This window comes from Pezoporus flaviventris, unplaced genomic scaffold, assembly GCF_033815535.1.
Source record: "Pezoporus flaviventris isolate CSIRO_AGI_PZ_B2104156 unplaced genomic scaffold, CSIRO_AGI_Pfla_v1 ptg000007l, whole genome shotgun sequence".
NCBI lineage: Eukaryota > Metazoa > Chordata > Aves > Psittaciformes > Psittacidae > Pezoporus > Pezoporus flaviventris.
In genome coordinates, this window is record NW_026892555.1 from 75,516,934 (window position 1) to 75,541,455 (window position 24,522).

At 39.9% G+C, this 24,522-nt stretch overlaps 1 protein-coding gene across 4 annotated transcripts in view; it reads left to right on the forward strand.

Annotated features, from left to right (window-relative positions):
- OTULINL (OTU deubiquitinase with linear linkage specificity like) overlaps positions 1–24,522 on the forward strand; it is an 82,474-nt gene that overhangs the window by 14,941 nt on the left and 43,011 nt on the right. For 3 of the 4 annotated variants that reach the window (XM_061449250.1, XM_061449251.1, XM_061449252.1), the window contains exons 2-8: positions 526–685; positions 794–825; positions 925–1,016; positions 2,672–2,821; positions 3,574–3,702; positions 5,107–5,379; positions 6,513–8,718. In XM_061449250.1, coding sequence (XP_061305234.1) covers positions 526–685; positions 794–825; positions 925–1,016; positions 2,672–2,821; positions 3,574–3,702; positions 5,107–5,379; positions 6,513–6,692 — 1,016 coding nt within the window. In that variant the 3' untranslated portion in view covers positions 6,693–8,718. Of the gene's footprint in view, positions 1–525; positions 686–793; positions 826–924; positions 1,017–2,671; positions 2,822–3,573; positions 3,703–5,106; positions 5,380–6,512; positions 8,719–24,522 lie in introns of those variants that run through there. The other variant, XR_009742658.1, reaches the window with a different exon arrangement.

The following is a 24,522-nucleotide window of genomic DNA, read 5'->3' on the forward strand; positions in this document are numbered from 1 at the left end:
AGGGAGAAGCTTTCTCCAGAGGTTTTAAACTGATCTTAAACTTAACGTAAATTGAGGCAGGAACATTCCTTTAATTCCCTGCATAGTTGTATGATGTTAACTCAGCTAGTATTGCTTTATATGGCCCGTTTATAAACTACAATTCCCAGGAATCCGTGGTCCTTGAAACCTTGTCTTAGTGACAAAGTAATGACAGTACAGGTCTCTGGATCAGCACACCCTGTTACAGAACAGTTGCTTTGGTATCAGTCTTCCTGTGACTCCATTGTAACTATATATCTAGCCTTCACTAAGTGGAGGAAAGACTGGAAAGGTGAACCATGTGCACCCAAAACCCTAGAGACTTGAAAAATTAAACATATAATGTATGTAAAAATAATACTTGCTTTTTTCATTTCATGTTTTCTGTTTCATTTGGAGCAGTATTGTATTTGGATAATTATTCTTTTTTGTAAGAAAACAAATAGAAAAAAATATTGCAAAACAGTGACAAGCTTTTTTTCTCTCCTTTAATCCCTGTTTTAGGAAGGCATGAGGTGCAGTCCTGGACAACAGCCACCAAGCAATCCTTGTGCCTCCTGTGGCAAAAAGTGAAAGTGCAGCTAATGCTAAGCATGTCTTTCCTCGTTACTGTCATTTGGTACTGCAGAAGGCTATACGGCTTTTTAGCACAGCTACTGAAACGGTAGGTTTTTGTTACACAGACTTTAATCTTCCATGCTGTTGCTTATTTCAGTAAATACTGACTTTTGACAACTCCTCTTTGACACCTGTTTTATCATTCGGATTTCAGGTGGAGCAACTACCTTCGGAGAAAACTCATAAGTAATCTTTTTCTTGTCACTCCATATTCATTAATCCCCCCCAACTACCCTTTAGATGCAGAGCAGAAGGTAACTAATCTATGAATTAATCTTGATTTAGGGAATCTCAGTGTGCTGACAGAAGTTGATCTACTTGGGTATAGTGTGAGAGAATGGAAAGGAGAAACACAGCAGGCCAAACATATGAGGGAGGTAAGAGTTGAATTTTAATCTCTGCATGAAGATGGGGAGAAGTAGTACCTGGGAAAGGAATAGCACTCCCAGCACAAGCAGCTACCAGAGTCCATTACACTGGCTGGTCAAAAGGAAAGCGAAAGAAACAGCATGAACACAGATCTAAATTGGTGGCTATTGGTGGCCATTACTGGAGGCAGAGTGGCAGGGATCATGGGGGGAGCAGCAGTGCCCTCCAAAGGTCCTTGATCAGTGCTTTAAGTTAGAGCAGCACTATGGTATCCTAACTTGTAATGGGGACAGGCCTCCAGGAGCAACACATTTTATGGCTCTCTGTTTCAGCTGTGTTAAGCCTTAGTCGACAAAGTAGGTTCAAAGAACATGGGCTGGATTTTTACTTTTCCCAAAAAACTTCTAGCTACAGTAGCTATACTGATGGTAGTGTATCTGTTAAAGCAAGCTTAAACCCTGTCAATCAGCTAATTAACTGTGACATTATATCCTACTATCCTCATGGTGTGGCATTTCAGATGAGCACAGGATAAATGTAGCACCAGGTCCGTATTGCTGATTATCTCATGATGGTGGGAACACTCTCTGTTATATGCTGAGAGTGATCAAAAACGAAGAAGGGGCAGGAGATGCAACAGTAATGGGAGACACCAACTGGCCATGTAGCACTGGCAACGGCTGTGAGGTTGAACTTCAAGGTGATGCCCACCACTGTTTCATGGATCAGCCTTTCAAGGAGCCTTTAGGAAAGGAAGCCACCCTTGCCTTTGTTTGTTCTGAGTAGTGCACAGGATCTGCCATTTAAATGTTGCTTTCCAATTTCTGTTGTTCTCTGGAACAGGAGGCAGCACGTACTTGTATTCAACATCCTTGCACAAACAGCAAAGCAAAAAAAAGTTATTATACTTGCATCCACCTTCAAAAAGGGAAACTACATAAAACCAAGGAAGCATGTTACAAAGAAGCTAAGAGACTTGAGTATTTATTGTCAGTGCATTTGACAGATATATATAGATTTAGGTCATGGTATTGGAATCACAGAGCAAATGTACACCAAGGACTTAAGAAAGGGTAAAAGGAAGCTGATACAGCTAAACAAACAGCAGCACAAGGGAGTTATGAGAGAAAAAAGATGTTTTTCAGAAAGTGGAAGTTGCATCTGAATGATGAATGGAGGAAGCATCCAACTTTTCCACAATAAATGAGGAATACAGCAATGCCAAAAGTACCCAGAACAGCACACAAGGTCTGAAGTGATTTGGAGGAGCAAATAACAAAAGATAGCCAAACTTTTAATAAATAAGCAAACACAAAAAAATGAACCAGGTTAAAGCTATTATGGCAAAGAAGTCTTTCCAGACCAGCTCTGATTTGTTTGACCATGTGAAGGTTTACACTAGCAACGGTGCAGAGACTGGAGCAAGTCACTGGGTTTGGAGAGAGTTCAGAATGACCCTTAGGGGACAGTGCCAGTTTAAGGTATTTACAAAAACCATGGTGTTGGAACATCTGTGTGTATATAAAGCTTACAAATACACCCTCTCCTCCCCCTAGCTCCCTCTTATGAGTAGTTGGAATTGGACTCAAATCAACATGGGTTTTGTCCACGATTTAAAATTTTTATTACTTTTTTTTTTGGGGGGGGGGGGGTCTTCTTCTAGGCATATGAAGAATTGTTTTGGAGCTGTCATATCAAATACCTGCGACAAGTCAAGAGGGATAACTATTGTGTACTAAGAGCGGTGCTTTTTCAGATATTCAGCCAAGGCATACCTTTTCCATCATGGATGAGGGAGAGAGATATATTAAAGGTAAAAATCGTTTCGTAAGTGAACATGATTCAAGTAACCTTGTACTGAAGAAGGAAGCTTTGTTCAGTGTGAAAACTGACATGTCAGCTATGGATGTACAGGAGAATCATCAGAATTTAAAGAGAAAATTTTCAAACTTTTTGAACTCCACTTAAAGGAGTGATCTGATCTGAACATAACCATGTGAACAGGGGTGTAAATGTAAGAAGGAAAATAAATAAACATTGGATGGATAAATGTTACTGCCATTCTGCTAGATGTCACTCCATTATCACAAAAGGATATTTGAATCCTCCACATTTGCCTCCGTGCGAAGTCCTGTGACTCCCAAAAACATGTGAGCTGCTGAGCATGTTGCTGAAGCAGCAGGATTCCTGCTCTGGGCTCCAGGAGCCCAGGAGGTGGGGAGCTATAGCTACTGCCTGTTGGGGTAACTGTGCAAAGTGGAAGATGTCTGTAATCCTAAATACCTAAATACCAAATCTGGATGCATCCAGCTTTTCCAGAGCATGGGTTATATATTTTGCTGAGAGCATATTTTCTTCTTTTTTGGTTAGCCCTGTTTTAAAAGTTTCTGAAGGACTTGGCACTCAAACGGAGCCTCCTTCTTGACACTTTGTTGATTGAACTGTGCAATCAGAGGATAGAACCACATTGTAAATTAAAATGTGTGTAGACAAGTTGATATAACTTTATATTCTGCTTCTTGTTATGGTTATAAGTTGCTTGCCTTTATATTTTTTTTTTCCCAGCTCCCTGAAAAGCTGTTGTATTCTCAAGGTTGCAATTGGATTCAGCAATACAGTTTTGGGCCAGAAAGATACACAGGTCCTAATGCCTTTGGTAAATTGCGCAAATGCATGGAGACATTAAAGACAAATGTGAGTATTTAGGAAATGGTTGGGAGGAAAAAAACAATGAGAGATGGGTTAAGAGAGAGTTAGGGAACTGCTCCTGGTTACATATTCCTATGACAGTCATCCCTCTCCTCAGGTTTAGAGACCTGAGATACTTGGAAGGCCATCACCTCTCCTACACGGGAATCCAGCTTTCAGGATTCCACTAGGCTAAGTACTCAGGGTCCCCCTGCAAGTTAGGGAGGCCAGCCTCCCTAACTTGTTCTTATGTTTAAGCTGTAAGGAAAGTCTTCAGGAATGCCTGAGGAGATGGGGGGATCGGTTTCTCAATTTAGTATTCATGGGTAAGTTTTATTTTTTTAGTTGCAATTCACAGTTTGTTGCCACTTCAACATAAAAATGATACATGCATAGAATTAAATGAAATTCATCTCAATCCCAGTCACTGAGCATCATCTATTATTGTGGCCCCAAAAAACCTCTCGGTAGTTCCAGATGATTCTTTTCAGGCACTGTGTTCAGGACTGGATGCTTTAAGCTTTCTGATTTGGTACCCAGCCCAAAATTGTCTCCTGGAAGGTCCATTTTCTGGGTGAAAGCACTGGCTTTTGACCCCTCTAGAGCCACAGAGAGCTCAGGAGCTCTCTGAGGAGAAAGAGAAATTCTCATCGCATTCATGTTCCTTACATGTCTTTGTCATGTCCCTTCTTGTGCAGCCAACTTACCTTGACCTCATGAAGCAGAACACACTAATAACATACAAATATGTACAGTTTATAATACCATTCTGGATGGCTTATCCAGTTTGTATAGGTTCCTTCTAACTGACACACTTCTGAAATTTGGCTCAGCACTTAAGAATTCAAGCTAGGACAGCTTTATGATCTTAAAGATCTTTTCCAACACAGTTGATTTCATGATTCTAATATAAATAGTACTATAGAGGAAAATCACTGAATTTTGGAAACTGTAAGTTAAAAAACAGAGCAGGAGTCATCACTTCACCTACCCTTTGCTTTATGGCTTGGTGTGTGTGTTGGATGCACCCACACAGATTCTCTGTAACTTCCTGAGGTTCTTTTGGTGGTTATGCTCTTTTCAGACTCTTTACTGACGGTAATACCTGGATTTTCTACAGTGGTGGTGGGGCACTTTTGTATAGGGGGATTACATTTGCTTTCTCATAGAATATCAGTATCTATATGCTTGGAACTGTCTGTAACGAATAGGTTCAGCTGGATAAATGGAAACTGAAATGTGTAAGGTTTCAGATTGGTCCATGGATCTGAAAGACCCACCTGCATATTTGCACCATCATTTGGCCACAACAATGGTATAATACAGACTGGCATTTTTTCCTGTTTTGGAATTCTTCATATTAAAATAAGCCTTACTAATTAGACTAATATTCTTTTGTTTGCTTTCCAGTGGATTGAAATAATTGCTACTAAAGATCACGAAGAAAGAGGAAACATCTGTAACACACTCTTTTCTGATGAGAGCAAGGAGCACAAAATGTATGAGGCCATAAAATTCATCATGCTTTATGAAGTTGTGGAAGCCTGTGAGAAGATAAAGAACAGGGAAGAACCCATACACAGCCTCTTTAGCCTTCTCTTTGCTCGTGATTCTTCATCTGACCCTTTGAGTTTCATGATGAATCATCTGAACTCCATAGGTGACTCTCTTTGCCTAGACCAGGTAATGATGTAAACGAAAAATAAATCACAAAACTTACCCTATCTCTGTGGTTAGGTGAATATATCATACATCATCCAGGATTGTTGGCCACTGTTTTCTGGGAGGGTGGGGTGGAGGGAATGGGAATGTAGGGAAATTGATTGAGGATGCTCATTTACCTTTCAGAAAAAAGACTGTAGTAGAGTAAAATGGGGTGGATGACTTTTGAAATGCTTTAGGCTATCACTGAGACATCATTCACAGCAATGATATTTTTGATGTGTAAAATAATTTCAGATTATTCAGGTTTGTCCTGTTGTTTCACTTTTTCTATCTGCTCCACCATGCCAAATGCTCTATTATTGCTTTATTTTTGTCCCTATCTTTGGTTCTTGTTAAATCTAATATCTGTTAAGAGTAGGTAATGAGAGCTCTATTAATTGTTCACCTAATTTTATATGTAGCGAGGAGTTAAGTACTGCCACCTAAGCTCCACACTGCCACTATGCAAATAGTTTCACGTTCCAGTGGGTGAAATTAGTTTTTACAGTCAATTACAGTTATCAAGTTAATGGTTACATGTTGCAGTCACCTTCAGGAGCAGTTTGATTATAACAAGTTCCTCTGTCTGGCTATGCCCAAGGATATGAGGTTTTTCCAAAGCATTTTTCCAGATTAAGCAATTCTTTGCAAGAAGTGTCAATGGAGATGCCAGTTCTCAAGTTTCATATACATGAAGTACAAGGACATTTTTAACTTTTACTGTTAAATTTCTCTCATGTAGAAAGTGATCACAAGGTGGCAGGCTTCCCATTTTTCAAGGTGTATCTATCTTTTAATAATCGCTAGTCCCTTCTTGCTCCCTACTAAGCTGCAGGAGCTGGCTGTGGAAGCAGGTTATGTATTTTGCCAGGTGAAGGAGGGCTGTTGCCCAAGTGTGAAGCATTAATCCGAATACCCTCTGCATGGAAAACAGCAGTGGAAGGACTGTTGGAACATTGAGAATACCCTCAAACTTTTGTATTTTCTTACTCCACTTACAAAATGACCCCTTTTATTCCTTGTCTACTGTTTTGAAACTTTAGCTTGGATTATCTTTGGTTTAGTTTTCTATGTGTAGAAATAGATGTCTTACGGACTTCTTTCATCTTTAGGTTGAACTGTGTCTTCTTGGATACTTACTTGAAGTAAAGATAAGAGTTTACAGACTGCATAGGTTTAATACTGAGGAATTTCAAGTAAACTATCCAGATGAATACCGAAGGGAGTGGAATGAGATTTCTCTCCTGACTGAGGATGACCGCTACTATCACATCCCCGTTTTCCGAACATGAAGGACCAGTGACTTATTCCCTTTGTATAATATAGTGAGTGACCAGTTCCAGTGAATTATGTTCCTAATCAGTAGCAGTAAGATTTTGAGAATGCTTGTTAATTATTACAAAATGATTGATGGGTTTATTGTGTAAACATTTTTCTTTAGTGTTGCAGCTCAATTCATCATCAGCCAGCTATAAAACGTATAAAATATGTTGCTATACTGTCTGGGGGAAAAAGTCTTGTATTTGAGGGTTGTCAGACAAAAAAGATTGGACTGCATGACAAAGACGGCAAAGGTAATGCTGGGGCTTCTATTGCTAGCCTGAAGGTTTACTCTGACATCTCTGGATGGGTTAAACTCTAATTCCTAAAGCAATTACTGCCTTTCCCTTGTCTGTCTCTAGCTAGGGAGCATGAATCACAGAGGAAGCAACTCCTGGGATCTGCAGTGTATACTCCAGGCTATTAATCCTGCATTGACTTGGGGCTAACTAGGATAGGAGGATGTAAAGTGGGGCCTTTGAGTAACTCCTTCTCATCCCATTTGGCTTTCCTGTTGTTGGAATGCTCCCTCCAGGGATGGGCAGAGCAAGCAGCTGCAGGCTGTATTGATTTCAGAAACGTGAAATTCAGCTGTCTGCACTTAGCGCTGATACCTGAAAGTGAAGAAGTCTTACACAGGGGGAAACTCTCAACGCACTCAAGAATGCTGTGCCAGATGAACAGAAGATCTACTTTGTAACTGAGGAAAGTACATAAGCTTTTACTGAAAAGGGCAGTGTTAATTAAAACATAGCATGTAATAGAGTTAGACCTGATAACTGCCTATGGCTTTTGTCAACTTGTAAATCCTTTCAGGGCTGATTTCAACATTACCTGCCAAGATTTCCTTTGCAGTTCATGTGAGAAAGCATTCACAAACACTGCGTTTTCAGAAAATACTCATTTTTATGCATTATTTGAATTCAGCAGTGTGCGTATGCATGTTTTATTCTCTATCTCAATCTCCTTGCCTAAAATGGCTATCTTCAACTTCGACCTCAGCGTTTGAAGGAAGTGTGTCTGAGAGAGGTAAATGAGATTTACCTTAATACAGGTACATTTTGTTCACTTCTCTTTTCTAAAAGAATCAATTGTGTTTTGATTATTTAAAAAATAAGGGACCTTAATTTGAAGAAATATGAAAATAATACAGCATATCTAATAAAATATTTGTGAAAAGCTTTCAATCCTATAGGCACATGGGTGTATTAAAGAAAGGGGGGTTTATTAAGAAATGGAAATTACCTTTTTCCTTATCCTAGAGATAAGGATAGGAAGGTTTACTTTACAATTCACGCAGAAGAAAATACAAGCCAGTAACAAAAACGTAAACAGATTCTGCAGGAGCTAAAGCAGTTGTATGAGGTAACTAAATGGTAATGCTTGGCGTGCATGGAGAGTGCTTGGTTCCTTTGGGTAAAGGAAAGCAATTTTATCCCTTACAGTCCTCTTACCGTATGCATGTGTATATATATATATTTATAAACACAAACACCTGAGTTCTGTATTGTGATGGGTTTGTTTCCTGAAAGTTTTTATGTTCAGTTTTGTTCAGTAATTTGTAGCTTTTAATTAAGAAGGCTTGATATTGTTAATAACTTCATCTCATCAAAACCTGCATATGAAATACTTTATTTATTAAAAAAAGCCTTTTTTTTTTCATTGAATGAAATAATTTGTCTTTAGATTTGGTTCTGCTCTGCATGGGGAAATGTTTTAATACCTGAGAGTAAGGTATTGCTATTTATTTTGCATCAACAGTAACATTTACAGCTATGGATAAACTTGGCTATATTTTATTCTTGTTTTGGTACAAGCAGATATGCAAAAAAAACGATGTATTTTTTATAGTGGGCTTTTTAATGGTTTGCATATTATTTATTAATAAGAATACAAAAGCATTACAGCTGAAAGTGTTAAATTGTCAAAATATATGTTTTTGTAATCTTGAGCGTACTAATAGTGGGGGTTAATAAAGATCTAACACAGACAGTGGAATTTATCTCGCCAATTTGGATATTTGCATCTGAACTAGGTCATTTTGGGCTCTCTGCCTTGTCAGTGGAAGGCAATGGCAGTCAGCCAGGGTGGGTCTTTACAGCGGTCTGGTTTTCCTCACTGACTGTAGTGTTAGCTGGCAGTGATCAACATAAATCTTTCTGCTCTAGATGTTTGATGTTAGGTGAGATTAATTTTGTTCTCAGAATCCAGAAATGACATGCTGAAACAGATCTGCTGGCTTATCAGGTGTCAGAGGTGCTGGCTGAATCATAACAGGAATGGTAGTGGGATGCGAAGAAAGAGAAACTTCAGGTGAGGAGAATCACAAGTCTTACACATAAATGCAGAGAGCTCTAGATAGGATCTTAAGGAACACTGAGACTATTTTGGGGCTGTACTGAGTTTTAATCAGGTTCTCTGCTAATAGATTTTATGTATCTATAAAGCTAAAATATATATAAATTTTTATATAAAAGAAATGTATATATAACATGTATGTATGTATACATGCATACAAAAGAAAAACACATATATAAAAAGAAATCCTGAATAAGGTGCATCTGAAACTAACTGGTACGACGGTAACGACAGGTACTGCCACATCTTTTCCAGTCAGTGTCACAGATGAGCTTGCTGCACATACCCAGAAGCACACAGTCATTACCAGTTCTTTTTAAATGCAGTGTTTTAGGCAGCTAATGTTTCAAGTCAGGATGTGTTTATTATTTATTGCTGCTAGTTCAGCAAGAAAAAGAAAACATACTGAAACCTCGGCAGTGGGTTCGTGTTTTCCCCAAACTTGAAAATGTGTGTTAGAATGTAACACAGAGAAGGAATTTGTATCTTTTATTATCACTGAGAAAAAAAAAATTGGTTTTGAATGTCATCTTTTGTAAAATTTGCATTACAGTGTATGAACCACGATACATATTTCTTTTTAACTCCAAAGAAAAATACCAGCAATGTCAATTTTTTGACTTTAATGCTGAAACTGCTTCTTGTCCAGATTGTGGCTACTAAATTGAACTGGATTAAAAATTACAGCGTAGGTGTTTGTTACCAATAAGTCTACCTGCTTAGTTTCAGGGTATAGAGTTCAATGTCTATGAAATAGTTTTCAAATGCAGTTTGTAATTTGCTTTAACGGATAGATTTAAGGAATATGTATGATTTCAAATTAGTTTAGTTGTCCGTAAAAATGAAGATACATCCACCCTCTTCAAAGATATGTCCGTTCTCCTCAAAGCACAGGAAAGACATAGGGTTTTTTTGCTAGTAGTTTGATTTCCCTGTCCCTCTGTACTTTAGCAATATTACAGGAGTCCCACCTGTGACCCTGTTACTTTAATGCCATTAAAGCACTAATGTTTTTTTTGAGTCTTCATCTACCTGAAAAGCTCCACATATTGAAGAAAAGGTAAAGTTGGGATTTTGATGCCACAGAAGCTCTGGTCCTCCCTTCTTGGCTTGTGAGGGTTTCAGGGTGTTTGAAGGCCTCCCTGGCAGGAAAGAAACTTTCTTTTGGGCCTGCTTTTGTGAGAGGGCAGGATTTGGGTCTTAGAGGATTCCCTTGAAATCATTTGGGAGAGGAGCCTGGCATGGAGGCTGGGCTGGAGGGGTGCTGCTCCCTCACTAAATGGCATTCATTCCTGCTCACAGCATCTTTTATGGTTGTTAGTCCAACCCTGATTTTGGTCAGGGATGGAGCAGACAGCTTTGCAGAAAACTTTCTGGAGATTTATCAGAAAAATTCCATGGAAACCCACGCTCCTCAGAGCCCGGAGGTGAAATTTCTGTCAGGCACAGGAGATAAAAGCAGAAACAGTATCTCCCTGGGGCTTGGCTGATTTGCATCTCTCTTCAGGAACCACGGAGCTCTGTCAGTCAGGGCCAGTGGGTGAGGAGGATGCCTGGGGCACTGCTGGGATGTGTGGCACAGTATTTTATGCATGTTGGTCAATGCTGGTGGGAAGGAAAAATGGAAACCATTCGTTTGATGACACAGATAGAGTGGGTCCTGGATGCTTTCATTTTCCAGCATATCTCAGCTTTGCATAATTAACCAAAACATCTTCCTCTTCAGTGAAGTGCTTGGCCATAGATCAACTCTTAACTGAAATGTGGAGGCAACTAAGTTGAATGCACTTGTGCATGCTTGTGTGCAGCAGCTGCTGAAGTCATATATTAGCACATACAGCAGCTAATAACTCCACGTCTTTTAAGCTAAGTTCTCATGTTCAGATGAATTTTCCCCAGGGCAGTAATTTTCAGGATTGTGATACACTGCATCTTATAAATGTTGGAAATGACAAGCCTTTGAGTTTCCAATGACAAATACAGCATTTAGCTACAAAGGATTTTGTGTTATTTTTATCTATCCAGTAGATGGCTTCCAAGCATCAGAAAATGTAGTTCAGTAAGCTCAGTTCTCCTGGCAATTCTTTTCTTGGAGCTGCCCAGATGATGGTGGTGGGTTGGCCCCAGCCAACAGTCAAGCACCCACACAGCTGCTGGATCACTCCCTCCCACCCCAGTGGGAGGCAGGGGAAGAAAATGGGATGAACAGGAGCAAGAAAGCTATTAGGCCAAGATAAAGACAGGGAAATCACTTACCGTGCACTGTCATGGGCAAACCAGGCTGAGATTGGGGAATTTAACTTTATTTATTGGCAATTAGCATAAGTATTTAATTATGGATTTGGGTATTGGGAAACAAAAGATGACAAACGTTAAAACACTTAGGGGAAAAAAGCAACCTTCCTTTCCTAGGCTCAGCTTCACTCCAGACTACTCTGCCTTGTTATGACCACAGGTCACATTCAGTCCCTTCAGCGAGGCAATGAGCTGGCGGGGTGGGGGTGACAGTTGGAATGCAGTGATTTCTCTCTGCCTCTCCTCGTTTCTCACTCTTTTCCTATGTTTCAGTGTGAGTCCTTCACTGGATGCAGCCTTCCCTTCAAGGTGTACCTTCTCCCATGTTGGCTTATGGTATGTTCTAAAACACTTTTTAAATTACATGTAAATTACCAATTTTATAAAAGTCTATTCAGCTTAATATAGCGTCTATCCATGCTTCCTGAAGGAAAAAAAAAAAATAGTCTGTTTTTGTTGTCTTCCCTCTTTGCTCCTTCAATGTCCTATCACATGCACCTATGTTTCTACAGGACATGCATTAGAATAGAGCAAAAAGGGCCTGGAGGAAGAGGCTGAGAAGACGGGTTTAAAATCAATCCTGGAGCTATTCTGGACCTAGCACAGGAGATAACATGGTACATGGGAGCTCAAGTAATGACTTAATGGTTAATTAAAACCAGGTTGGCAGCAGTGTGTGGAAGAAAGTATGGAAAAGACATGGCTAGGAGAAGCAAGCAAGTTCATGTAGAAAGCTCAACAAGTCCATGGATACTTTCTAACTGTGTGTGAACTGCTAGTCTGTGACCGGAGATAGGAAAAATTTCCATTGTAATATCCACAGAAAGTGTATTTGCTGCTGCTCTTGCCCTATTGCCTGAAACATGACACATGAATAGATCATGACTACTGTAATTTAAGCTTCTTCACCCTTTTGAAGTAGGGGACTTCACTGCTGTGAGTGTTCTCAAGAAGTGTAAAAGTATTTCTTGCCTTTCCTGTACTGATGACTTCACATAAGGCTTCCTCTTGTTTGTGGGTTGTGACCCCACGTTTGGCTGACATTTACAGTGCTTCTGTTGCTGCAGCAGCACAGATGTGATACAGCCAAGAAACACTTTAGCCAACTTCTGTTGAAGTTTTGAATGAGACATGAGTGATATCACATGCTCTTCTCTAACAGGCTGTGAAAAGCCCACCTCATCAGGGAGTATGGCTGATCAAATTGCACCACACAGCTGACTTCAAGGTCAACAAAGGTATATTAAGGGAAAGGTTGCTGAACACCCTTATTAGCCTTGTCAGGTTAGCTCTGAGCATGGGAGCTTATGAGTCCTCAGTGATGGATATCTACACCATATTATATCATCTAAGTAAGGTGAAAAGCGGGATTCAAACTTACAGACCCTAAGCATACCCAATAAGGTGCATTTCTTTACATCTTACTGGTGCCATAGCATTTAGTATGAGCATAACTCTAGAAACCTACAGAGATACCTGTAGTTAAGACATTCCTTTGAGCTTCTGACAAAGTCACGTGGACACAAGTAAAACTGTGCAGTAACCGCCATGGGATATTTTACCTTGCTTACTAGAACAAAGCATCCACAGATGTTGGACAAAAGACGTGAGCAGATTGTGTTGGCTGGTTTTCGTTGGCTTTGGTTTGGGTATTTTTTAAGAATCCTAGTGCAAACAGCACTAGGTATTGGTTCTGTTCTGGGCAACTCCACAAGTGTTTCTGTATAGAAGTGCTCTTTGAATTACTCCAACGCAGGGAAAAAAAGGTGTGGTGGTCCTAACAGTAGAAGGTTATTATGGAGGTATTTGAAAAGGGGATCAAAGACATTTTTTCAGACTGTAGGAGTGGCTTAATTGAAGGACTTCACAGCAGCATCAGTCAGAAAAACTGGTTGCAATGTTTGGTCTCCCAAGGGTAATTCATCTAGGGATACAGGATACTGCACAGAATATGATACAGTGCTTGATATGCTTAAAACTAACCAACTGATACTTTCAGAGCAGTAGGATTGTTTAGATTATCAGGTTAAATTAGTAAATTAATATTTCACCTTTTTTGGCAGTTTAAAACATTTAAGCAAAGTAATTTGGAGACTTTTTATTAGAAAACAGGAGTTCTTGAATGGGGAAGAAGAGTTTGGTCCTGTACCTCAATTAGAGCACACATTCCATATGTATACCAGCACCTCCTAGGTGGGGTGTCTCCAAATTTAGCAGTGCCCAGTCTCTTGATGTACCACAGTGAACATGCCACCAGCTTGCCTGGGTGAGCTCTTCTGGGTGGGATTGGATGGGATCCACAATCCCAGAACCTGGGACCAGACGGGAATACGTGACGTTCACTTTAAGCCTATTGCCTAAAGAGGGCATGCATCAAGACAGCGTATGCTACTTCAGCCCCTTCTACACACCTGAGCTAAGAAAAGGTAGGATGCTACAGGATTATGTCAGTATTATATAAGTGAAAAATGAGGTTTCTGTGTGAAAATGCCTCTTCTGCCAGACAGGAAAGCGTCCAGCTCATAGTTTACCAGCTGTTCAACCTGTTCTTTTCCTGGCATTTCTTCCTCAGTGTGCTTAAATTCACTGGTCTTTGAATCATGAGGTTTAAATGCTAAGTATGGACATTGAGGCTCTGGAATAGGTTGGCCAGGGAGGTGAATGCTCCATCCCTGGCAGTGTTCAAGACCAGGCTGGACGAGGCCTTGGGTGATATGATTTAGCGTAAGGTGGTTGGGGGCAGGGGTTGGCAGGGTGGCAGGGGGGGTGGAACTAGATGACCTTAAGGTCCTTTCTAACCCTAACTATTCTATGATTCTATCATTGGGCTAGACTTGTGTAATTTCATTCTAGTTCAAAGGAAAGTGTGTTTTTGAGTGAAGGCATTAGATTTAATCTTAAAATCATTCAGTGAGCTAATCCACTGCTGAATTATATTTACTTTTAAAAGCATATGCCTTTTTTTCAGCTGTCTTGCTACATCTACCAGTCACTGAATACTGATACGCCTTTTTCTGTTAGGCTGAAACGCCAAATAACAAGTATTGATTTTCCTAACAGAATGTGATCAAATGACCCTTAAATTTTGTCCCAGTTCAACTGAACAGACACCACTCATTTTAATGTTCATCTTCCATCTTTTAATTTCTCCCATGATGGGATTATGAACTCCACCTTCTTGTATTCCAAATACTAGCACAGGGCTTAGCATTTGAACCAGTCTCACATGAGCATTGTATAAAGAGAAAATAATAGAAAAACTCACCTTCTGCCTGGGATTCCTCTGTCTCTAAACCCAGCAACAGCAACAAGATCTACCTGTTTGCTCCCCAAAGTCTTGGTTTTCAGCTGAAATGTAAATGAGCATTTTCCACGCTCCAAGGCAGAACCTAACCCTAACTGTAAGGTTGGCCTGAGATGCAGAAGACAGACCTGCCAGCCAGTGCTGTCAGACAGTCTGGTAAAATGAATAGGGGAGCACCGAACAGCAACAGTATTTTAGGTCTGGGAGCCTACAAAGCCTATGGCCACCGCTCTGCACTTTAGCCAGTTGCAAACCACTGCTGACTGAGGCAAATTTCTGGGTCCTAAGGCTGGGACTATGGCTGGTTTTAAGCATGACAGCAGTACATACACAGCTAGTTTATGTGCTTGGTATGCTTTATGTCTCCAGATGATGTGTGTTACCATAGGACCTTTCATATGAATAACTGCAGAACTTTGGACCATATAAATTAAGGTCAGCTAAACAGAAGCAGTATTTCCATGTCCTTGGTGATACAGGGCAAATCAGGATCATAAATGTTTTTCAGCTTTTATTGTGATTTGAGCAAGGGTATCACACTGTAGGCTTCTGTTTGGGTTTTTATGATTGACTGATTCAAACAAAGATACAAATAAGCCTGAGACAGAAAAATGATCTGGCTCTGGTGGTCAAAACCCAAGCACCCTGAAAGTCAGAGAGACAAATGAAAAATCTGGAGTAAAAAGCAGAAAGACGTAAACCCAACAAAACAACAACAAAAGATTAGTTACCTATTGCCAGAACAGAGTATCACTACAGCTGACTAGTTTTCCCAAAGGCAAAGAGAAACAGAAACCTGTTGTCACTGTAACACTCACCCTATGCACAAAAGTAGTGCCCTGAAGAAGGAGGGAAAGGATTTTCTTCAACTCTACAGAATTACCAGCATCTTTGATGTCTTTGCACTCCCTACATTTCAAATACTGGCAGGCTACTAGACTGCTACACTCTTAAGTCTGGTGAATCAATCTTGAATTATAGGTAGAGTCCTTACACTAACCCAGAAGATTTAAGAAAGCAATAAAAATCTTTTAATTGGAAAAACTTCTCAGCAAGAGTACAGATAAGAAAGTTTCCCAAGTCTTTCTCCAGGACCTTGTAATTCTTGCTCCACAGCGGTATCTCAGTAATGAAAACTGTAGGCAAAACATGAGGATATCTGTGCGAACAGAATGAACTCCTTGCTGTGAGCTGGTGTTCACCAATAGGCAGGTGGCTAAGACTAAAGAGTGGATGAACAGATGATAAGAGCATCTGAGTCTGGCAGCTCCAAATATTTGCAGATGGTATCAGAAAACAACTGGCAGAAATATCCTGAAACAACTTCCTTTCGTGAGTTAACATAAAGTTATTCTACCTGTACAGGCTCTGGACATCTGTTTCAAGTGTACTATGAAAATCAGGCGCACGTAGGAATGGAGGATTTGCCATTAGAGTTTGTTCACGCATGTATTCACACAATGTACATACAGCTGAAATGAATACCACATGGAGGAGTACCTGTGGAACTGTAATACAGGCACACAGTGTACCTGTCCTGCCTTTGTTACTTCTAAACCAGCTGGCTGGACTTTATACTTCCTGTAAGCAAAGACTCACAGCTTCTTTGAGGCTTGTTCTCTGCTTGTGTGAAATCTTTTCCTTCTAATTTCTTTTGTTTGATGTATCTTATCTCAATAACCCAATGGTTTTTAAATTAAACCTGTCTTGTAGGGAACACTTCCTTATTATTCATGCATGGTAGGTACATCTCCCCATAAAAGATTTAATTCATAGCAACTGCTAAACCTAAAGCAAGAGATGGGAGAAGGCATGACAACTCTTTGCTAAGTTGATACACATGCTCAAACGTTCATTATCTTCTAGGTAAGAATGAAGAGCCCAGAATCTTCCTGTTGCAAAATCCCACAAAAAGCACTAATGTTTGAGATAAAAATATGGAAGGTTTTGGGTTTATGTGGAGACTACTAAGGCCTGCAGAAAATGTCAAATTAGAAACAAGTGACTAACACTGCCCACAGTAAATTGTGACTACAAACACAATCTCTGTTCAGATACTACACAGATCCATTGGAGCAGAACAGGATGCAGCAACTGCAATGAACTTCATGTAAGGGACCTGAAGGTACTTCTCAGGGTATCATCCTTTATGCTTGATCACTTCTGCTCCCTTGACATTTTGATGACAGAATAACCGGAAAATTCCCCCTTTACAGATCTCTCTCTTAGCTCAGTGTATCTCGTGGATCAGCCCTCCTATAAAAAGATACTTTTTTTTTTTTTTAAGCTAAAAAATCTTCTGTATATATTAAGAAGGTTTAAGAACAGAGAACAGTACCACAGTAAAGGGTTTATGTTGTGGCTGAGACTTACGGTCTACTTCTTGGTGAAAGCCAAGTGTATGTTTCCAGCTGCACTTTGAGCAGAAGAAATAGGCTTATACAGTCCACAGTGCCAATTCTAGTACCACAGTTGGCTGAAGGTTAATGGACGAGGGCTTCAGTAGCCCTTGTCTTCCTCATTGAAGAAGACTGATGCAAGGTCAAGCCAGAAATGGAGAGCTGTACGTTTTCAGGGGGTCAAGAACCTAATAAAAAGACAGGAGCTAGTATTAACAAGTGGGAGTTCGAGGAGGAGCTGGTCTGCTGGAAAGTAGCTGCACAGCAGGTATAAATATATTCCTTGTTTCAAACAAGTATTTGCAAGGGCAGCTGGACCGAAGCAGCTCCAAAGTCTTGTTCATTAGGTAGACTCATGAACATCAGCTGACAGGGATTTGTTCCAAATGAATGGATCTAGTTCATTCTATTAATGAACTGAAAAAGATCTTGAGGCCGATTTTGTTGACTCATTAGAGTAAAATGCTACTTTGTTTCTTTTAGAAAATGGTAAAGGGGACTCATTAAATTGAGCAGTGTAATAAAAGCCACATAGTTTCTTGATTTTTGATACTAAACCACAATTTTTATGGTGGAGCTTGCATATTCTTAGAGCTCTTTGTAATGTTTTATTATTTCAGTAACCCAGCTGAAGGCTGCTTCTCTCAATGTCTTGACCCTAATGGCACACTACATCACAAAGTACACTTGACTACAAAAGGTACCTCTCATTAGATTTGAAGTCAGGCTTCCAGGTTTGCCATCTGTACAGCTGATGAGGGTGGTCTCTCTGTGCTCCTCGGTGGGTGCACAGATGTGCTTTTACCAGATAACCTAGCAAATGTCATAGATACAGACATGCTGGACTCCCTACGTGGAACGTTACAACTCATCACTTGACTTCATTTACACTTCTCCTGGCATCTTCACATGGTGATTCTGCTTCTCACTGTTGGTCTTTCATCTGCCTTATCACTCTCAAGTGGTCAGGCAGATTCATGATCGTATCACCGAAGAGGAAGTCGCAGCATTTCAGAGGAGAAGGTGGTGGCTCTACTACCAATTGCCTGCTTCTCAACTGAGACTTCAACAAGCCCTACTAGTAGAAAATTTTCCCTGAAGAAGATAATATGATGTTGCAGGCCAGAAGTTGTTGTGTAGCTCATAACCCAAGTACTTCACCATGTAATCCATCTCATGGGCTGTTTCACAGCTGGGTGTGAGTAACTTCTGACAGCAATAAATTCATTTGCACTAACAGTTCTAGCGGTAGCACCAGCGACCACAGTGTTTTACGCAAGCACATTGTCATCTTCTTTTCTGCTGTCTTATGAAAACGAGACCCAGTTGTTTTCTTCTTTCCAAAATAATAAAAATGTGTATGTATTTTGCATATTTAATGCAAAACCTGGTGCAGTAACTCTAATTCTAAACTTTTTCTGTAAGCTGAAAGAAAACTGAGTATTCAAGTGATCAATAAAGGAAATACATATTTGATACTGTGGGTGGAACAGATGGGGCAACCCACATTTCTGCCTTAAAAATCTGCTGGAGTTTTGCATTTAGTATCATTACTTGGTTTCTGCAGACCTCTATTTCCTCTTCCTTTTTTTTTTAATATGAAAAGGGAAAAAAGACATGAAATATACAAATTATTCTGTATTATTAATTTATTATTTCAGCCATTCTTGGTTTAGCCACCAGACGGTAGGAGGTATTGCCTTATCTGACACATTAAGTGATGAGTGTTGATTTACTGAGGGCACTCTAAAAAAAATATTTCTATCTATATTTTCCAATTAGAAGACATGAACTACTCTTTGTTTAATACTGAAAAATAATTGCTACACCATGCGGTAACTTCTTTTAACAAACATTTTTATCCAATGCATAGACAAGATCTGTATTCATTTTAATCTGCATGCATTTTCAAATGTGCAAACCACATCTGTTCAGAAAAATCTGTATAGCAGGTTTTTAAAAGATGCCTTTGTTTTTCCTTTTTGTAAAGATTTGTTTTAATTGTATAGGCTGGTGCACCATGACAAAGTGACAGTTTTTTAATGCGCAAACAACTGTGATTTTTACTAATGATGCGTAGGTCATATTGACCTTTTTCACACGTTCCATTTTCTGTTCAGGAGACTGAAGAAACCCACCCACTGCACCAAAGCCACAGCCTACATATTTTTTCACAGTCATTTAAAAAAGGAACATAGTATACTGGAACTGTGTTTTTGCTTAACAGGCAGCAGCATGCCAATTTAGAGCTCACTTAGTAAAATATAGTAGAAGACATATCTTTCTAAGAATACACCTCTAAAAACTATCATCAAATTCAGGGATGCTAGAGAACAAAAACCCACCCAAGAAATACGCAATTACAGAAGTATATAACGGATATTGTACTGCCCATTGACTTTTACTGGTGGGTTTTCCCCATCTATTTTCTTCTAAATGGTATTCCCCATCTATTTTCTTCTGAATGGTATTCCCCTATAGTCACAAGCAGAATTGATGACCCAAAGCTTTCTAATTGTACTCCTGAGAACTTTGGAGCAATTTTCAAGTAGTGGACTGTAATTAGTTTGGCAAAGAAGACAACTGTGGGCAAGCACCAAGATGCATTAAATAAGGTAAGAGCATCCAAAATTCTTTTCCACAGTGTTTGATTGGGTTTTTTTTGTATCAAAGTCTGAGTTGCTACCATCTTTTACCAGAAAGTACCAAGTACAAAAAATGTTTCAGATCTACAAAATACGAGCTTTTGTACTACACTGAATGTCTCTGTTGCTGTCCTGGGTTCAGCAGTAGCAGTCATGTTTTTTTTCCTTTGTGTTAACTGGTGCAGTGCTGTGTTTTGACTTCTAGTTTTGAGAACAGCGTTGGTGAAGCCGATGTTTTCGGTTGTTGCTAAGTGATGTTTACCCTGACCAAGGACTTTGTGAGGCTCATGCTCTGCCAGGGAGGAGGGGAGGCTGTGAGGAAGCAGAGACGGGGCGCCTGACCCGGGCTAGCCGGGGAGGTATTCCATACCACAGCACGTCATGCCCGGGGTGGGGGGTAACTGGGAGTTGCCCGGAAGGACACGGGCTTCCGGGTGGAACTCGTTTTCTTGGCCGGTGGTATCGTATTCTCTTCCCTTGTTATTTTCCCTTATCATTGTTTTAGCTGATAGTAGCGGTGGTGATTTGTTGCTGGACTGTTCTTGTCTCAACCCGTAGGAGTTGCACTCTCTCGATCCTCCTCCCCGTTCCTCCGGGAGCGGGGAAGGGGAGAGCCCCGGTGCAGGGAGGGGGGGGGAGACGAACACGGACCTTGATTGTTGTCAGCTTGGCACCACTCACTGGGAGTGAGTGAACAAGTTACCTGACTGGGTTTAAACCACGACAGTTGCGTATATTCATGAACTTTTTAAAGGATGCTAATGTTACTCCATGTAAAAATGAGTACAAAACCTAATCCAAATTAAACTGTAAGTAAGAAAAACTTCTTCTGTGTAAACTTAAAGATTGAACATTCCACCTCGTCCTCATGAACAGCAATAATAAAATAAAATAAAACAAAGTCTTGAAGCGAATAATTTGCATGTCCATCAGGAACCTAGGTCTAGTTTCCTATATAACACTTTATGAAATGAACACTGATGCATTTTATCACTGTATGCATGTAACTATTTCAGAGTCTTCCAGGTTAAAAGGTTTTGCTTTGCAAAGATACTTAACTCAGTTCTGAGTTGAAGAAGTCAGAATCCTAAAGTACCATGTGCTGCTGCTCTTTCACTCTGTGCTTTGTCACCTCTTCACAGTGTCAGCCCAGAGAAAACAGTCCCAGAATTCTAAATGCTTGGGTCAAAATTAAATTAAACTGCAATATTTTCTTCAGTTTGGGTATCTACTAATGCACTTTTTGCTGTTTGATTTTTTTTAAAATCTAGATTGGGATACATGCTCTTATTGTAATGATAAAGTTGACCAGTTGCACCTTACACTTACAGAAGGATATGGGGAGTTTACAGTAATAAGCAAACCCCACTGAATTAATTCCAGGTTGAATCAGCATCCCAGATAAATGTTCTTGCAAATCTGTGAATTATAACACAGAACTGCATTACAATAAATTGCTCACTGATCTTCATTCACATATGATTTTGCAGGCTTAAGCTTGGTACGTTGGTGTTGAGAACTGAAAATCTCAATTTTGTTTTCATATAGGAGGCTAAATCTTTTCTCTCCCACAGCGACTGGAACTATACAGCCTTCCCATGGGACATTATGGCAACAGGAGAGCTAGATTTCTAAGTGAAATAATCTGAACTATTAATAGATCAATTGCAGGACAAAAGGCCTGACTTTGGTCTTTGGCTGTAGGCTTCAGTGATACTTAGCTTTCTACTGACTTTGCAGATAGAAGTTTGAAAATACAAGTTTTAGGTGCTTTGGGAAAAATACAAATATCTTGGGTTTGCATGTCTGAATTCTGCTTAAGCCCCATTCTCAAAAAACCCACAAAGAGTAAAGTGATTATTTTGATATCTTCAACGAAAGTAAAAACCTGCTCCATTTTTTCTTCTGCATAAATACATCTATCTTGCTTGATCTTAATACACTTTTTTCCAAATGTCAACATTGTTCTTTCAAACTAACTTCAGAAATTCAACAGAATCCTCTTCTTAGCATCTGTAATTTCAGTATTTTTGTAATTTGTGCACATATATTTATTATTTGCCAATACTGAAAAGCAAGACAGTACTTCTGCCCTGAAGACTTTGCAAAGGGAAACTGTCCTCTGTTGGTAAATACAGCATTGTCTGTCAGTGGATACGGGTGATCACGTATAGCCCAAGCTCTAAATGAAAGTAATTATGATTAACATATTATTCTCAAACATCAGTGCAAAATACTGGAAGCAGGTGTGTGCAAAAAGAAGTAAACACTGCATTGTTGTAGCATCTAATGCACTTAGTTCATGTAATTCTGTTGCTCAGAAATGTTACATACTTTGAGCAAAGAAGACTAATTTGTTTTGTTACACATAGAACATGGAACTGAATATACAAATCACAAAGCAGTCTCTCTGGTTTGAGAAATCTGTTTAAAAATGGATCATCATAGAAAAAAACACCCAGTTCATCATTGCCACAGTCTTTAGACAGCAAACTTCAGGACTTCATGCTCAAGACCTTTTGTTTTTTTAACTTGGTAGTACTTGTAAAAAAAAGCTACAGCATTCAGTTCCTAAGACACTGTTTTGTATTTGCAAGCTAAAACTATTCTTTGAATTTCTGTAACCTGGGAGGCAATGACTAATACGTTACTCTTTTGCCACACTTGATCTTGTGAAATGTGCCATGGAACTTTCAATTATTTCCAGTTAATATACATCTGGTATCATATCAACACTAAACACCAAAATACCCCTTGCTAAGAAAATAAATTTCAAAAACGCTTACAATATGTTGTTTACAAGAGGCAGAGAGAAACACAATTTTTAAAAGTAATCTACATAAAGGCTGGACTGACACATGTTCCCTTGAATCACCTTGAATCATTTCAACTATGGAATATATCCAGTTTGAAGATTATGAACTTTTCTCCTTGTTCTTGTGTGGGGAGCATTGGGCAGAGACTTTTCTGTCAGATTTATTTATTCAGCTAATGACATCTGGGTATTCTTCAGTTAATGCAAACACAAACTTTTATCAGGAAAATCACTCACTTGGGTACTTAGTTTTGGTCTTTTTGTGATGAAGAAAAAGGTTTTAGTCATGTGACTGACATAAGCCGTGAGGGTTATGTCAATCTATAAGCAGATACATACCAATGAAAAAGACTGAACCCATTTTTTTTATTTTTTTTAAAGTTCATATGGCAAGCATTACTGTAATGCAGTCTGAAATCATAGAACCATAGACTGATTTGGGTTGGGAGGGACCTTAAAGATCATTTGGCTCCAACCCCCTGTCATGGACAGGGACACCTTCCACTAGACCAGGTTGCTCAAAGACTCATCCAACCTGGCCTTGAACACTGCCAGGGATGGGGCAGCCACAGCTTCTCTGGGCAACCTGTGTCAATGCCTCACCACCCTCACAGTGAAGAACTTCTTCCTAATATCTAATCTAATCTACTTTAAGTTATTGAACTTAGAAGATTCACTTAACTAAGGTGCTCAAGCCTAGCAAAGCACATACCCCTCATGTAATTTAAGCTGACGTCCCCTTGCTTTACAGCGTGATGAAGCCTCAGGCTTCCTTCACTTGCTTCAGTGCCTATCTGACATCATCATAGCATGGTTTTCAGCTAGTAATTCTTGACAAAGTAAATACAATTTGCTTTTTAGGAGCTTTCTGTTACAAGGAATCAGTTCTAAAGAGAGCAAGCATAGCATCTGCAAATTGAATTTCCTAATTCAGGTACAGTTCATGTATTTTGCAGTGTCATTTTGTTGCACACTACTTTGCTCCTCAGGACGAATTAGGTCTAGGTTGCAAGTTTTAAGCTTTAAAACTTTAAATATAATCATTCTGCTCTGTAGTTCTCTGAAGGGTTGTGAAATGGCCACCCATTACATCTCTCCCATAAAGTTGCTGAGAAAGGCAAATGTGGGTAACAAAGAAAGAACCTAATCTTAAAAAGCCTGCAAGTCTAATGATTATTAAATGCTACTCATACTGAGTTATTTTAATTAGAGGAACATGGGAAATAGTTTGGCGTATTTCAAGTGGACTAGCTGCTCAACCACCAATAATTCTTTAACGTCCAATGTGAAACAAGAATGCATTCTGAGACAAACCCATCCATCAGACAGTTGTTCAAACAATGAAAACTGTCCATCAGTTTCATGTGACTTCAAAATTTCAGGATGTTGGAAATTACTTATCATTGTTAATTCAAATTCCTTTGGGACGAGAGTATTTGTAGTTATTTCCCCCCAGTCTTAGCATCACTGGTGTTGCTCAGAGAAAGCATATTCTTACGAGTGAAATGCCAGAAAGACAAACACTTTTCCATTTTCTGGCTCATTTTCAAGGTGAACACCCTCCAAAATGCTCAGACTTCAGTGGTCTTTTTTCTACCCCAGCACATCTTTCCCACTTTTTGCTGTTCTCAGTATTTCATTTTTTTATAGCATTGGGTATGCTTTATTCTGCATAGTACTGAATTTCAAAAGGTTTAGCATTTATTCTCTCGGTAGGTTTCTAGCCTGTCCGGAGCCCCTCACTAAGCCGTACATCGGCTGCGGCTCTCACGGGGAGGCGGGGTCGGTCCCGCTCCCACAGACGTATACCCGCCCCGACACCGCCGCTCCGGGCGGCCGTTGCGGCAGGTCCGAGGGTAGCGGCCTCAGCGCTAACCAAAGTCACCGGCCTCTTCACCCCCCCCGCCCGGCATTGGTCTGACCCGCTCTCCCCACGCCAGGCCAGCACGCCCACAGCCGTAGACACGGGAGCAACACTCGCTCCTC